Source organism: Dryobates pubescens, chromosome 10 (assembly GCF_014839835.1).
Source record: "Dryobates pubescens isolate bDryPub1 chromosome 10, bDryPub1.pri, whole genome shotgun sequence".
Taxonomy (NCBI): domain Eukaryota; kingdom Metazoa; phylum Chordata; class Aves; order Piciformes; family Picidae; genus Dryobates; species Dryobates pubescens.
In genome coordinates, this window is record NC_071621.1 from 38,661,667 (window position 1) to 38,679,382 (window position 17,716).

Genomic DNA, 17,716 nt, shown 5'->3' on the forward strand with positions numbered 1-17,716 from the left:
CGTTGGCCAGCTTCCAGTCTTCTGGGATCTCTCCAGTGAGCCAGGACTGCTGAAAAATGATGGAGAACTGCTTGGCCAGCTCATCTGGATGGATCTTGTGTGGTCCCATGGACTTGTGGGGATCCAAGTGGCTGAGGAGATCTCTAACTACCTGCTTCTGGAACACAGAGAAACTATGCTGCTCCCTGCCTCCATCTGCCAACTCTGCAGGCCAGATGTCTGGAAGACATTCTGTCCTGCTATTAAATGTTGAGGCAAAGAAGGTGTTAAGTACCTCTGCCTTTTCCTCATCTTTTGTTACTACATTCCCCTCCATGTCCACCAAGGAGTGGAGGTTGTCCTTGCCCCTCCTCTTCCTATTGATATATTTATAGAAGGATTTTCTGTTGTCCTTCACAGCAGAGGCCAGTCTAAGCTCCAAATGTTTTCTTCCTACATGACCTAGCAATATCCTTAAACCTTCTATGGGTTGCCTCACCTTTCTTCCAAAGATGATACACCCTCTTTTTTTCCCTTAGTTCTTTTAGAAGTTCATTGCCCATCCAGGCTGGCTGTCTGCCCTGGCAGCTCATCTTCCGGCTCATTGGCACAGCCTGTTCCTGTGCCTTCAAGAGTTCTTTCTTGAAGTAGGCCCAGAAGGAGACTTCACAACCCCCCTGAGCAGCCTGTTCCAGTGTTCTGTCACCCCCGCAGTGAAACAATTTTTCCTCCTGTTTCCATGGAACTTCCTGTGCCTCAACTTCCACCACTGCCCCTTGTGCTGTCATTGGGCATCACCAAGAACAGCCTGGCTCCATCTTCTTGGCACTCACCCTTTACAGATTTATAAACATTAATGAGGTCACCCCTCAGCCTCCTCCAAGCTAAAGAGCCTCAGCTCCTTCAGTCTCTCCTCATCAGGAAGATGTTCCACTCCCTTAATCATTTTTGTGGCTCTGCGCTGGACTCTTTCAAGCAGTTCTCTGTCCTTAAACTAAGGGGCACAGAACTGGACACAATATTCGAGATACAGCATCACCAGTGCAGAGTAGATGGGGAAGATAACCTCTTTCCACCTGCTAACCACACCCCTTCCAATGGCATTGGCTTTCTTATCCACAAGAGCACATTGCTGGCTCATGGTCAACCTTCCATTCACCAGGACCCCCAGGTCCCTTTCCCCTTCACTACTCTCCAGCAGGTCAGTCCCCAAACTATACTGATCCATGGGGCTGTTCTTTCCCAGGTGCAAGACTCTACACTTGCCCTTGTTGAGTTTCATTCAATTTCTCCCTGCCCAACTCTCCAGCCTGTCTAAGTCTTTCTGAATGGCAGCACAACCCTCTGGTGCATCAGCCACTCCACCCAGTTTGGTGTCATCAGCAAACTTACTGGCAGTGCACTCTGTGCCCTGATCCAGTTCGTTGGTGAATTTGTTGACCCCCGAGGGACTCCACTAGATACAGGCCCTCAACTAGACTCCATTCCATTTAATAATATTGTATATATATATAATTTGTATGCAAAAATACATACCTTAGCAGAATTCTGGTAGCAGAAATAAGGGCAATCTGTAAATACATGTAATTTGTATGTGTGAGTGTATATACATATAAAATCAGAATTTTGGTAGCAGAAACAAGGGCACGCCTCAGCCACATCCCTAACCTACCTGCAGCTGAGGCAGAAGACTGGCCCAGGGCATGTAGTAAGTCACAGTCAATGCTGGGTTTTGGAAGCGAGTCCTCCAAGCAAAGCTGCTTCAACACCATCTGCTTTGATATTTTCATTATTGAAAATCATGGTGATTGACATTCCAGTACCTCAATCAAATACGTCTTCAAAACACTTACTTTGCAGAACAAAACCATCTAATTCTTCTACACCATCTAACTCTGGGGACACTGAGACAAAACCTAAGATCTAAGACAAAGGAAAAGGTACCTTTGGTAGAGTCAACATCTCCATTAGCACAAGAAGTGGTGTCCCACAGCTTTGATCCTGCTTTAAAACACGTATGTTATTAACATCATGACATAATGGACTTTTTGACAAGAAGCTCTTCTTATGACCATTAAAGGCTAGGAAATCACCATGTAATACTAACTTTAAAACATTGATAAGGTTGTAAAGGGAATTCCCAAAGTTAGAAAGTAGCACCATTTCCATATGGTCACACACCATTTTCATCCCTGTTCTGATATTTAATTCAGCATACCAAATGGCCCTGCTCTAGAGAAGCTCTCTGAGCAATACTTGCAGCATTTATCTCAGGAGATGAAAGGCTGAGAGTGATAAGAAGATTTCTCGAATGTTCTTTAGCTTAAGAGCATTAAATGCCACCCTGGGAATTAGATCCTACCTCTGACTCCTGCAGACAGTCTCGCTGATGGTCAAGAAGTCACGTACACTGTTATTTTTCCAAAATGATCACCCATCTAATGATCCACAAATTTTAAATTCCCCAAATGATATACTGGTATAGTGATACTCCCTGTTGCAACTAGACCTGTGGTTACTCGTCAAAAGTGGTGCATGTGGTGATGTATAAGTTCAGAAGTGTCTCAAATCAGGCCTCTAAAATAAGTAGATTTTTTTACCTCTATCACCTCATCACACAGTAAATAATGACGGGAGAGCAATGGATTAAACATATGCTGAGTTCATCCCCATCTGCAAACTGAATGAAGCAGGATTTTGGAAGGAAAACAGTTTGAGGTTAAATAAAGAAGAAGTATCAGACTATGTGTATTTACAGGAATTCAACTTGGGTCACAGACGCTATCTGAATTCTAGTAGAGACCTAATTTTCTTCACATTGTTTTGCACAGCATTTCTGTGTAACATAGCATACTAATAATTACTATATAGGCTATTTTCTGTGTTTAATGCCCGGGATTTTATGCAGTAGTCCCTTAATCAACTACATCAGCAGAAATTCAAACCCAAACTATGATGAAAAAATGGAGAGAGGAAAGAACAAATGAAGGACATGTATATTGAGTCTTCCTCGAAAAGAGCTCATAATCATGTCGGTGGCAGATCAGGGTGACAGAGCCTAAAGACAGATGCAGAAAATGGACCACAGGACAGAATAAACACACAAAGGGAATGAAAAATGCAATCTGCAGTATTTCTTGTCAAGACATATTTTAATAACTAACAGAGCTTCAAAGTACAGAATCACACCTGAGCAAACCACAAAGTTTGAAATAAATATATTCACATTTAACTGTTAGTATGTGTATATATATAAGTTATATATTTGCATGTATATATATACACACACACACACAAATATATGTATATGTACGATTAACTACTTTACTCTCATGCATCTTACTATTCAGTGCTGAATCCCAGTTGCACTTAAATCACATAAATCAAGGTTTTTCACTGGCTGAAGAGCCACAGGGGTGGCACTAGAAAGCAGATTTGGCTCATTTATAAAAGCTTTGAAAAGCAAAAGGTGTAACACTCTTCTTGTGTGATCTCAAAATTACCATGCATTTTCTTAAAAAGTTATATTCATTAAATGAAAACCACATCACAGTCTAGCCTAAAATGATGCTGCAAACTACAACATTAGAGAGGGAGAACAGCTCTGCTATTTTAGGGATGAAAATAAACATTTGGATTACTGATGGAACAGCTTGTTCCAGATTATTTTCTTCCATTTTATTAGTAGATGTACAAACTACATTAACAAGATATAAATCCACTCATTCTTTATTTAATGCCAAAACCCAAAAATCATCATCTATCTCATTGTTCTTTTATATTTCCTCAGCTTGACAAAGAAGCATACATTATTCTGAATAAGCCTTAATTATCTAAATGTACCTTTTAATAATTTGTCTCTAGTTCTCACCACAAACCACTAATAAAGGGCTAACCCTACTTAATGCAAAGAGAAAGAAAAGCTTCACACTGGGACAGCAGACACACAGCAACAGCTGCTGCAACTGCATTTTATTAATTCTAATTATACATGGAATCCATATGGCCAAGAAAAAAAAAAAAAGAAGAAAAAAAAACAACACAAACAACAAAAAAAACACAGGAAAAAGGAAAAAAACCCACAACATCACAACACTACAGGAACAACGTTAAAAAAAAGGTGTTTATTACTTGCTGGATATTGAAAACTAGCAAGCTCAAGATTTATCACATTGCTCATATTAAAAACTTAATCTAAAAATAGTTTATTTCCAATGCATGCATTTGCATTTCAGATGAGAAAATTCCAAAAAGCTTCTGAGTTCCTTGTCTGAAAGCAAATGGTATCACTCTATGGTTAAAAGGCAGCAAACCATGAGCAGAGGGCTGCATTAGGATTACAAGTGATTATGTATTACCTAGGTTGTATCAGTGCTGTAATCGGTTTCTTTTTGTACACATATAGCCTGAGAATCCAAATACTGACCTGGGCTGGCATTATGAAATTTTCAGAGTCCATCAACATTCATACCTAGTGCTTTTGTGCAGTCCTTTAAGGAAAAGGTCAACAGCAAGGATGAGATCCCAATGAAAATTCCCATAAATGTAAGAGGGGTCAACGCTTTACTTTTGGATTGAAGCCTTTTCTGGTAATTCACAAGCTTGTAATGTTTACACCCTTTCAAACAAAAAGCCACTTAGGGTAACCACGCAAGATTCCCACATCTTCACACACACATTTTCTCTCAAGGTGGAGGAATGGAGGAATAACCAGCCAGGAAGAACAGGGAGTGCCATGCCCTGGCTCTATTTCCTCCTCATCTCTAACCAGTAAGGCATCTGTAACACCCAGTAAGTGCCAAAGGCAAAAGTAATTTTGATATTTTCAAAGATACAGGAATATTTCAGCTCCTCTGTGATAGACACAACTAAGAAAGACTGGATAACATTTCAGACCTCAGTGAAACTCCCCTCACTGGATATCTTCAGCTTGATATAATGTGATATGTCTTTTTCCTGCATGTGCATCTGTCTTACAGTTCTTATTGGCTAGCTTTGACTCGAATGCCCAATGTTCAATGATAGAAGTGAAGAAGCCTCACCTCCTTCAAAGGATCTGAAGCCACTACAAGGTGGGGAAAGTTTAGAGAGGAGGAGAGAAATAACAGTGCAAAAAACAATGGTGGGCCAAAATTCCCTGGAAACGTTACATTAGATCTGTCTTTTTTGGTTTCCCTTTTTTGTTAGTTGGGGTTTGTTGTTGGGTTGGGTTGTTTGGTTTTTTTTTGGGGGGGGGGGGGTGTTTGGGTTTTGATCTAATGGCTCATTTTGCATGAACAAACTTTGCCTGGAGAACTGCAAGAGTTATTCCCTCAAGCTGGCTGCAATCCAGCCCCCATCTTGAAGATAAAAAGATCACAGGGCTTCAAACCATGCTGAAGATCTAGCACTGCTACCTCTAGCTCTTTTGAGAGAAAGCACAAATTTGCTTACTAAGAGAATTGAACTTCAAGAATAAAAGCAGCTGCAGCTGTCTTTAGGCAAAACAAAAGCTGCCCTTGAATTTAAATTTCGGTTCTGCTGTAATTTATGCTGCAACAAAGAACGATGCCAGTTTGGGAAAGTAGGACTCTGTGTGGAGTAATAACAGGCTTCCCCATTGTCAGAGATGTCATTTGAATGCCTCTCAAATATTACAGAGCACTGAAGGGTTTTTGTACGTTTTTTTTGCTCCTCAACATTTGTAATAGTCAGGGAGGGTTTCAATATTTTTAGATATGGCTATATAGGAATCTTTATTTCTCAGTCTGGGAGAGTCTGAATATAAATCTCTGGAAGAATCACTCCAACACACAATTGAAGGTAAGTGAAGTCAGTGGGAATATTTTCTCTGAATTCTTTGTGAATGCCAGACTTAGGCCTTTGGCAAGAGGATTGCCTAATGTCCCTGGGCCAGATGCAGGCTTGGCTGTGCAGGATTAATTCCTGAGGAATTCAGTGTTGTTACAGGAGCTGAAACAGCCTGACATGATCAGAAACAAGCCCACTGAGATTAAGTCTAATGAACAATGACATATGAGATCAGTGACCTTACATTCAGGAGCACTGTAAGTAGCTAAATGTGGCCAACACATAAGCAAGATGAAAGCATCTACTGAGAGTGAACTTGCCAAGTATGAATACATAACACCTGGTTGTGCTTCCTACTGAGAATGTTTCCTGCACAGCAATTCCTTTCATATCCTTTCGGTCCCTGAAACAGCACTAAGTGCTGAAACAGGCCTTGTCCTGTGGATTAAGAAAGACTGGTACTAGTGAGGGCCACCACCACCTCCAAAAGGTGATTGTCAATCACACTCCTCATTTTATATCCTCTACTCTAGCAGCGTTACCAGGAACCTTGTGAAATGTAGCATCATCTCATTTTCTGTGGTGACAAGATTAACAAATCTTATGTTTGCTCGAAGAAAGAAGTACAAAAGAGAGCTTGGTGGTTGTGGAGAAAAGCCTGAAAATACGAGTGCAGTGTTTCTTAAAGACAGACCACAGAAGCAGATAATAACACCCTGTGGTATTTTATGGAATGTTTTCATGGCTTCTGTGCAAATCTCAAAAGCTTTTTAACACTGGTCAGCACTACCATGTACAACTAGCACTGGATTTTTGAGGTGTTGGATGATCCTGACTTTTTCTCTGGCATGTATAGTAATTCCTCAGCACCTACTTTGGTGCAGAGACATTTCCATCCCTGAACTGTGTTGCAGGTCTTGTGCTTTTCTCCCCATTTATCCTGATGTTCACACATCTGTTCTCCAGTTCTGACAAGCCTCATTCTGACACTGTTTAAAGAGTTACTCCTTAAGCACAACATACTTAAACAAATTCCTTGTCTTTCCATTAATTGCCTCTACATTCTTCTCTCTATATCATGAAATCATACAATCACAGAATGGTTTGAGTTGGAAGGGCCCTCCAAAGGTCACCTATTCCAACCCCTCTTCAGTGAGCAGGGATGATCCTTTACCAGACCAGGCCTCCCTGAGTCCCAAAGAGCACAACTATACTTCTCAGAACTAAAGCCTACAAATGGGGGGACTCTTTAATCATATTCTTAGTTGATATGCACGGCTACATCTATCAAAATCTTCACCACTTTTCACTGTTAGGATTTCCCTTTTGTGACAGGGGCATGTTTCAACATCCTACCATTACTCCTATAAAAAGTTCCTCTCCAATTTCTTTCTATCTTGAAATTCTACCATTCCCTAAGTTCAAGGGGAATTTCAATCCCAGATCACAGTTTTGTAGACACCAAACGAAGACAAACCCATAGGAAATCAAGATCTTGACTTGCTTCATGTTTACCATACTAAATGTTTGCATTTGTCAATGGCTATGCTATTTTTCAATGGATATGAACATTATAAAATAATTAAAGCAAAGGGGGGATTGCTTTGGCTCTCTTAATTCCTATTCATATACCTTATGTGTCCTACAGCACAATATAACTACATTCCTGAAAGTCCAGATACCAACTTAACACTTGAGATATACTGCCACTTAATTTACCTAAAGTTTTAAAAGAAAAGTAATACGTGAGTGCAGAACAATCTGATTTCTTTTTTTACTTGGTGTAAAAGACATTATTAGTCTTTTAAAATTAATTGTTATAACAGGGCTTATTTAAAAGTGAGATGAATGAGCTAAAGAGTCTAAAAAAATCCCCCTTACTAAAACCACAAAATTATATCCTATGTCTAAATACAGGCTGTGGCACAGATGAGCAGTAAATTCTGTAATCCTTATAGAAGTGTTTGCTACAGCAACTTTTAAGAAATGCAGTTTCATAACATCCACATTATTTTGCACAAATGGCACAGATACCACACACACACACACACACACTCAAAAAGGCACACTGCAAATTTTAGTTGAAATTATGCCAGGCAAAGTTACTCAAGAATGAGGAAAATAACCCATATGGCGTAGTTTCAAAGTCCTCAGGAAATACGTCATTCACTGCAGATTGGGTTCATCCGAATTTTAGAAAAACCTATTGAAATTAGTTTTTACCTAATGCTGCATAAGATGATTACAGCTATTTGTGGCACTTTAATTCCTGCTAGAAGCAAAATGATGTTTTATAGCGATGCATCTACACAAAAAACCCCAACAATCCCCACTACAAACAACACTGACATAAACCCCTTTCATCCATTCTCGTTCCACAGAACGGCCTCCTAAGCTGTAGGATCATGCCCTTCTCCTAATGAAATGAAGGCTAGACAAATATACAGCAGAGGGTTTTAGAAATAACATTTACTAAGCTATGGATTGCATTCTAAACACTTACTAAGTCTCATACGGAGTAGAACTAGGGAGAGAAAAAAATACTTTTAAAAGTTTGGTCATTTTGATATATCCAAATAGCTATTACTCCCTATCTGCACAGTGCATACAAGATGCCCTGTTATGAGAGAATCCTGACAAACAAGGCATTTGTCTTTCCACAGGTTTAATTTCCTCTTCCTTGCAAGGTTTTTAAACCCATAAATGTTCACACCAGAACACATGGTACAATTTGAAAGGACCCTGTGGTTTTCATATCACAGAATTGTCAGGGTTGGAAGAGACCTCAAGGATTATCTAGTTCCAACCCCCCTGCCATGAGTATGGACACCTCACACTAGATCAGGCAGCCCAGAGCCCCATCCAGCCTGGCCGTAAAAACATCCAGGGATTGGGCTTCCACCACCTTCCCGGACAGCCTGTGCCAGTGTCTCACCACCCTCATAGGGAAGAACTTCTTTCTAATGTCTAATCTAAATCTACCCTCCCCTAGCTTGGGTCCATTCCCCCCCAGTTCTATCACTACCTGACATCCTAAAACATCCCTCACCAGCTTTCTTGTCGGTCCCCTTAAGATCCTGAAAGGCCACAATAAGGTCTTATTGCAGCCTTCTCTTCTCCAAACTGAACAACCCCAACTCTCTCAGCCTGTCCTCATAAGAGAGGCGCTCTAGCCCTCTGATCATCCTTGTGGTCCTTCTCTGGACATGTTCCAGCATGTCCATATCACCTAGCTACAGACGACCCTACGAAAAGCAAAAATCTTTACCAGTTCGTAATAATAATAGTACCGTAAGTCTTCACCATGCAGAGAAGGTTGGCACATTTTTTTAGCAAAAACTATTTGGAAATAACTTAGGAGTAACGTCAATATCTAAAGATGGGTTCTTCCCCTTGCATGCTCCTTCTGAAGAGTTTTTCCTCCTCCCTCCTCTTAGGGCTGGATTTTCAAAGCATTGTGTTTGGGCCACTGGGGTCCAAATGGGACTCCAGAGACTGCAGCTCCACATGTAGTTTTGAAAATGTGCCTCTCAGCAACTAATTCAGCTGTGACGGAACACAGTGACTCTAGCAAGAAGAGCAGCAACAAGAACAGCCTGAAGGGAAAAGATGTTTTTGAACCTGAATTAAAATGCAAAAAGACAATCTTTCAATAAACCTTCTGCAAATCACTTATAGAACTTTTACTTCCATATTTAAATTGATTCTTGCATGTGTAGAATATCTGTATGAAAAATATTGAATCCTCATTTTTCTCATGTTGTTTCCATATTCAGTTAATATTTATGAAACATACTGAAAATAAAAGCAATCACGTAGGCATGGGGAGCCCAAGTTCAAAGATGGCTGGTTGAATCAAATCACACAAGCGTAAGTCTGAGAATAGAATGAATTAGACATCATTAGATTTGAAAAGTGCCTCTAATTATTTTTATTTATCTGTTCCTGTTATACTTAATTTAAGATGCCCTACAGATTTTTTAAAAGTATTTTGGAAGATAGTGAGGACTGAATGCATACTTGAAGGACAAGGATGATTACAACAGCTGAATTTATTTGTAAAGGAATCAAATTCTACTGGAACTGTAGGACCTACAAAACCTGCTTTTGGCACATAAAACTTTGTTAACACTTGGTAGGAATGTGCACTTCTGTACAAAAAAATCACATTTTTCATTAGTAGTTGCAGCCTAAATATACCAAAGGTCAATCAGTTCTGGATAAACTCAATGTCTGACAGCTATAAATGAGATCAAATTTTGAATAGTGATACACACTGGGACTCTGAAAATTAAGATTAGGCACCCAAAAATGGACACTTTCAAGACAATTAGACATTTTGTAAATATAAAAGACAGACGAGGAACATTAGCAGTACAGAATTTAAAACAAGACAAGATGCTCTGCCTTAGGTATTTCTTTGTGTGCTTCTCTGATTTATAGGTGAATGAAAGAAACTGACTGGAAGCAAACACGGCTGTCATGGTAGTATTTGGGGTTTTTTAAAACACCACTTACACAAGAACCTCACTATTGTGTAGTAACATCACCTACCACATTTAAAATGCTGAAAGGTCACTCTTTTATGTTCTTCCAAACCCTAGACCAACCAAATAGCAAACCAAATGTAGTAACTTTGAACACATCTTGTGGTTTCCAAATCTGTTTTATGAAAAGAAGCATTTAAGAACACAGAAAAGACGCTATCTAATTGCTATAACACCACACTCCTCAATCTGTTATTGCGGCAATCAAAATATTTCATTTATTCTTCAGATTCAACCTTAATGTAGCTGTAATGACTTTTTCATTTCTGGCATATGTAATACATCAACAAAACCTTCAGTGAAGCCACACACAAAGCACACATGTTAGAACACTTTAAAGGATTACTTCAAAGTACTGCAGAAGTAAATGTACAGCCAATGTCACTTCTGTGATTTGTTCATTTCTTCAGCACTTCTATATCTATAGTTATCTTCATAAAAATAACACAGAAATGTCCCATCTTTTTTACATTTAGAATACATAGAATAGAATAAACCAGGTTGGAAGAGACCTTCAAGATCATCGCGTCCAACCCATCAACCAATCCAACACCACCTAAACAACTAACCCATGGCACCAAGCACCCCATCAAGTCTTCTCCTGAACACCTCCAATGATGGCGACTCCACCACCTCCCCAGGCAGCCCATTTGTTAGTTCAAATCTGTTTATAACTATCATTCAATTATGAATCCATTTCCTTTTCTAAAGAATACACAGGTATTAAAAATCATATACGGTATATAAAATAAAGGTAATAATTTCAAAGAAGTTGAGAGAAATTAAAAGTAAAATTGTATAGACATTAATTACATTCATTTGTAAGAAAAGCTAAAGACTGGTAACATACATTTTTCATGCGTGCTACAGAAATTACTTAAAATCTTCCTGCACCTCTATCACCATCACAGTAATAAAGCAGTATTGATCTGCTTCTACTGTTATGATACACAATATCAAAACTTCCCTAACTGCTACTGATCACATCTCTGCAATGAGCACAGCTGCCATTCTGGCTTCAAACAACCATAACTTGAAGGTACATGTACTTCCACAAACATCATTTGTGTAAGAAACATGCCCTTCAGAGTAGTACTGCACAAAATGTACAGATGTTTGTGAAGCAATAAAATACTGAGGGGCCAATGTACTGTGAGCCAGAGGGCAGAGGGAGATAGAGCAAGGGTGATGAATGGTAGCTGTCACCATGTGCCATGACTGGAAGCACAGGCACAGCATGGCACAGGGACAACAGGGATGCCAGAGCAACCAGGTACACTTCTGGAGGTTCTTTTATATAAAGCTCAAAAAACCCAAGTGCTTGGTTTTGACAAACACCATCATTTGTAAGATGAAATGAACACCTTCAAGTCAATGGAAGAAAGACTGAGCGACACATCAGCACATCTACTTGAACACTGCAACATCACATGAATGGGAACATTCTGCCAAAGTTTCACTGTATCCTTGACCGTTTTTCCTGACTCGTTTCTCTGTTTCTTTGGCTAGCACTTTGCACAAAAAATAGAATGCAAAAGACACCAAGATTGTAGATGTTACCTGGTGCACTGAAATAAATTAAACTTTAGCCATTTACATGTGTGGAGATGGCTTCATCTTCAACTTTGCATAAATAGTTATTTCCTGCTCCAGTTCACTAACTTCCATTAGACAAGAGAAAGCAGCAAGGATTAGGAATAACCATTCAATGCCTTATCTTGCATAAGTTTTTGTTACTCTTTCTTGTACTATAAATAATACTTTTGGAATATCAGTACAATGAGTTTCCCTGCAAAAAACCTTGAAGGATAATCTCAATGTGGTGTTCCATTGTAAACACAAATTAAATCATGACCAGTAAGTTACTGGGTCTGACCTAGCTCTGGCCTTCAAGAGCATATATCTAGTATTAAATATTAGTACCTACCGAGAAGTGCCTGAAACAAGCTGCTCCTAAAGATGCCCATCACCTTTCTGATGGCTTTTTTCAGTTGTTGCTCTTCTGGCTTCCTTAATTTCTTACAGTATTCTTCCAGCAGCACTAAAGCTCGGTCAGTATCTAAAAATAAACAAGTACCCAAAAAAAGTCATTCATTGGCTCTGTGAAGTACTTAAACACTCAGATATTAATTTCACATTTCTAAAGGCATTGTCCACACATGTAAGGAACATTTGTTACAAATGTTGTTGTATTCTGTCGTTAGTTCTATGCAATGAGCAACATGGGTAAAATGGAGAGACTAAAACAAGAAGCATTTATCCAAAACCAGCTGGAAGCTATGGAGTTTGGACCAAATTACAATTTGCAGAAGCTACAAAATTATAGACAATAACCGTTATGGATACCCATGCAGCAAAATTGGCCTTAAAACATACTCAGAGAAGACATGAAAGTGTTTGCTTTGCATCTGTAGCACTCAATTCTCTGTTCTGTGAATAGCAAATGTGTATCTAAAAGGCAAATGTCCAACAGTGTGGTCTTTTTCTGCTCCCTCGGTACACAAAATTGCTATCTACATCTTTGGTAAAAATGAGTCTTTGATAGCAGACTTTGTCATTCATGCGTTGGCTCAAATGTAGCAATCCAACTTCTCTGTAAGAGTCCAGAGAAACAGAGCTTTATTTCTCCTACAGCTATTATCTTTAGGTAGTCATTTGTCAAGAGTACGAATGTCATATAAAATTGTATGAAATCCAACCATCACCATCTTACACGCACAAAAAAGAGGAAAACGGAGAATCAGACTTGACCTTTCCCCATGCTAACCAGCTCACAAAAATGTCTACACACATACAAATGTAACACTGAGATCTCTGCACTCACTTTTGTAATTATATTGCCTCAAGCTTGCAATATGATTACCAAATAGTAAAAAAGAATCAAACATAACAAACAAACAAAAATTTTCAGTGAAATAAATGTCTCTATCTAAATCTCTTACAGTAGAGTTCACTGCAAGCTTCCCTACCAGGAGAGATCCAGACTCCTTAGGTAAACTCGATGAAGTGCTGCAAAAAGGCTTGGAAAGACAAACCAAACTGCTTTTATCCAACTTTTTTCTAAACAACTGACAGACCTTTTGTTCACGATATAAAAAATTATTGTCTTTGTCTATCCAAGGATCTTGAACACAATCCCTGTAGCGTGGGCCTTGCGGTGTGACAATTGACGAGTTCACCATAAGGGCAGAGATGTGACTTGTATTCTGTAAGTTGATAACATTCTCCAATTAAAGAGAGGACATATTTAATCAATTATTAATGTTTAAGAAGATTAGAATTTTTTTTTCTTTCTTTTCAGAAATTCCAGCTGGTCACAAACATTTTATCAGAGGAAAGGAAACTATAAAGAATAAAAAGGAATAGTATTTTAATAAGCATTCATGTGTGCACACACACATATAAAATATATATACACATGAAGATTAGGGAACATTTTATAGCAGTGCGGACTCTCATACAGTGAAGAAGCCCACAGTTCTCTCTTGCAATCCCACCTTGAGGAGGTCTCCAAGAGGAACCCCTTCTTTCTATGAGAGCTGTTCCTGCAGCAGTAAGGGTAGGGGAATTGCTGTTTTCACCTAAAGCCTCTAGTGCACTTAGGACCCATGTATAGCTTACGGAGAGAGATCAGCTCTTTTAAAGACCAGGACTTAACACCTGGGCTGGGCTCCCACCCAAAACAAAAGCACAGTCTCAAAAACAAATGGAATATTGTTAAGATATTAAAAAAAAAAAAAACTAGTTGGGAATAGATAACTGTTTTTGTCTTAAAATCCTCAGTCACATCACGTCTTTCACTGACCTTGTGACTATGTCTGACTCACCTGTGACACCGGTCCTTTCATTTATATACTGAGAGCTCTGGCTGCTCTCAGTAAGATCATTAGTTAATAACCCAAAGCATGGATTGGAATCAGGCACTCACACTCTCCTGAGGAATATGCAATGAATACATGATTGTTTATACTAAAGTGAAGCAGCAGAAAGTAGTGCGAAAACACTGCAAAGGATATCCAGTACTGAGGACACTTTTCAATAGCAGACAGTATAAGCAATCAGGACAATAAGATTTGAGTCCTTACTCAACACCAGAGAGATGTCCTATCACTTCCTCTTAGTCACTTGGTGAAGTGTGCTGACATCCCCTCCTTCATTCCTTCCCTAAAGTGCATAATTCTTATTTTAAAACACAGCTTTAAAAAGTAGCATCCTTTGGGGGTATAAGCAGTGTTTTTCTTTTCATTACATTCTTTTTCAACTCAGCAAGCTGAAAAAAGCCTGCTTCTGGTTGACCCCAAAACAGTCCTAAGCACTACAAATTGAGCAACCAGCAACAGAGAGCAGTTTAGTGTTAAATCTAAATCCTGGCTAAATCCCAGATCAAGCAATTATCTTTGGGCCTAATTTTCCTCTCTAGCTTTAATAGGATACATTAACTTTTACTCACTTTCTAAGCTTCTGCATAGAGCTGCAGCGTTTTCCTGCACAACTGCACTTGGCAGCAGTGTATCCCATTTCCCCAATAACCTGTGGCAAGTTGCATGTGCTGAGAGATCCAGTCACCTCCAGGTGACTGAAAGCCACCACTGATGTTCTGGTTTCAGGAGGAGAGCTGTGTAACTGTGGTTACTGGAGCACTCCTGAGAAGCCATGGGGCTCATGGAGACTATTCAAATTTCCAGTCATCTTGGCACTAATATTAGGCTTTCAAAAAAGCAACTTTCAGCCTTTTTTAGCAACTTTACTGGTTATTATTTCCTTGGGGCTACATCTTCATATGGATTTGTACAGCATTTAGCATGATGACACATAATCCTGTTCATCACTGCCACACAACATTCATACCTCTGCACAACAACCAAACAAAAGTATGAAATAATACAGTAATATTACATGCCTGAAGAATACAAAATAATCTCTCTAATAACCATCTTCAACTCCCAGTTGTAGCCAAAGCAGATGAGGACATCCAGTACTTTGCCTTTTGGGGCTGTCTGACAGCTAAAAAGCTTAAATAATATTTGGCTGCAAGAACTTACTGCTTGGATTGTGGCACAATAGTCAAATAAGACCCGCATTCCCAGACACCCAAATTAAAGCAAAGTTTCTGAGGCTGAATTCCCACACATTCTTCCCATCAGGAAGAATGACAGACTGGTAGTTTTCATGAAGAACTGGATCACTGCATGTGCAGGGTTACAATATCTAATAGAGCACACGGTTAATTTTTAGCAGCCAAAATAAGTTCTATACCTTACAGCTGGAGTATAAACATAACCAAAAAGGGCCTCTGTTCTATGGCATCCCTGATACCAAAAGCAAATTGAAGCAAGTCTACAAATCCATTGAATACACAATTTAATATTTTAAGTTGTGGGCCTCCGTATTGATTCTGAATAGGTCCTTTGTCTGCAAACAAAAGATCACTGAAAAGTCAGTATCAGCTGCATCCCATGGGGTCTACAGGACATTGTTCTAGTTTTTCTTTGCATATTTTGACACTGTTTTAAAATTGTTCCTGTTGGCTTTGACACTGTTTTAAAATTGTTCCTGTTGGCTTTGAAAGATTACTTTGACAAGAACCATTTAGAACACACAGTCCTACAACAACTCACATATATTCTAGGCAGTATATGCAGCACTATTTTGTTTAAATCAATCATACTCAGAACATCTTAATACAGTAATAAGAAAAAATTCTTTAAGGATAAACCAGGTTTTATACTCCTACAGTACCTTGTCCAAGTTATCAGTTAAACTAACAATCACTTTTGTAAATTTTACTGCTTTATCACTCTCTAATTTTTTAGCCAGTTCACAAATGTTTGTGGCTTATGTTACCGATCAGGCAATAGGCAATTTCCTACAACGCAACAAATCAGAGATATGTGACACTGGAACTAAACTGTGGTTCAGTAACTTTGCTTATTGGATTTCTTTGGAAAACTGGTTTCCTCCCTCCAACAATGTCAAGTTTTACCACAGGAGAAATGATTCACATTTTTTTCTACAGAATCTCTGCTTAAATTAATGTATTGATCTATATATGAAACAAAACAAATAAGTCTTTCCTTGGAGTTACTATTCCAGATGAGAACTTTAGAGAATAATCCACACATTATAGCCACCACACTTTATAGACATATTTTTATATAATGTAGATTTTTAAAGCTCCATAATAAAAAGTTATACTACAGAGCCAAAAAAGTCTGCGGGGGAAATGCTTATACATCTGATGAAACAAATAATAAAATTATCAAGAAAATGCCTTGTTAACACAACCCAGGTAATATTTTAACAGAATGTAGGTTCGATAAAACGTACAGCGAGAAGGTATTTCAGGAATACCAGCAAGAAGAAATGAAGCCATATATAAAAGCAGATACAGAGTAATGTGCATTATATATCAGGAGAAATTAAATTCGCACCAAAAAACTAAAATACTTCCTAAAGCATTGCTTGTAAAATGTAAGCTAAACATATGAAAAACTAAACACCATAATGACACATATTGAAAAGCAAGAAAGGAAATTCTGCAATAAATTTATCACCTACTTTGATAAAACCATGCCAAAATCAATTCTATCTTAGCTACATTTCAGAGTCCATAACTGAGATCTGGATGTCACTTGCAATACCTAGAAGAAGGTTTCATTTCCACTTCTGGCTTATTTCTATGTCTTTGTCAGGTTTTCATTCTTTGCAAGCACATTTTACAATCACCAAAACTTCATATAGGCAAGGAGAAACAGAAAAAAAATCTGAACTTTGTTTTTACAGTGTTACAGGTGGACACTGCTTTTCATTACAAGAAGGTGTTTAGTTGACTGGAAATCTTAGGGGAATTATGCACACAAAAACTGAGTTACATGCTTACATGGTGCAGAAGAGTAGTGCTTGTGAGGACATCCAGAAAGAAAGGCATATGTATGCTGTGAAGTCAAAATGTCATTATTTTAAGTACACTTTACACTGACCTAAACAACTGCAGCACTACAGAGGAACAAACTCCATGGTATACGTGGACATTCTATGATCAGTTTGATCCTGTAGATCCAATGCTCAGCTATTTACTTAAAATAGAAACACCCTTGGGAGCTGTGCTTGCTTGAAGGCAGCAGGACTGGACCTCATTACCATGCCATATGAGTTCATCCAATCATACTTACTGCAGCATTTAAATAGTAGTGGTAGAGTTGAAACACTGTACCTCTGCTGGTGTGGAGACAGTTGCGTTGATTAGAAAGTCTTTGATACATACTGTGCTTTCATATGGGACAGAGAGCAACAGCCATGCCTGCGCACAGCAGTTCAACATGATGTCCATTGAAACAGCTATAGGATCCCAGAAACAGTTTTCCTAAATATCTCCCAGATGTTGCTAAAATAATTTATCC

The 17,716-nt window shown here is 38.7% G+C and overlaps 1 protein-coding gene across 1 annotated transcript in view; it reads right to left on the reverse strand.

Moving 5' to 3' along the window:
• DLG2 (discs large MAGUK scaffold protein 2) overlaps window positions 1-17,716 on the reverse strand; it is a 1,098,948-nt gene that overhangs the window by 1,070,752 nt on the left and 10,480 nt on the right. The window contains exon 3 of the mRNA XM_054164548.1: window positions 12,244-12,375. Coding sequence (XP_054020523.1) covers window positions 12,244-12,375 — 132 coding nt within the window. The remainder of the gene's footprint in view (window positions 1-12,243; window positions 12,376-17,716) is intronic.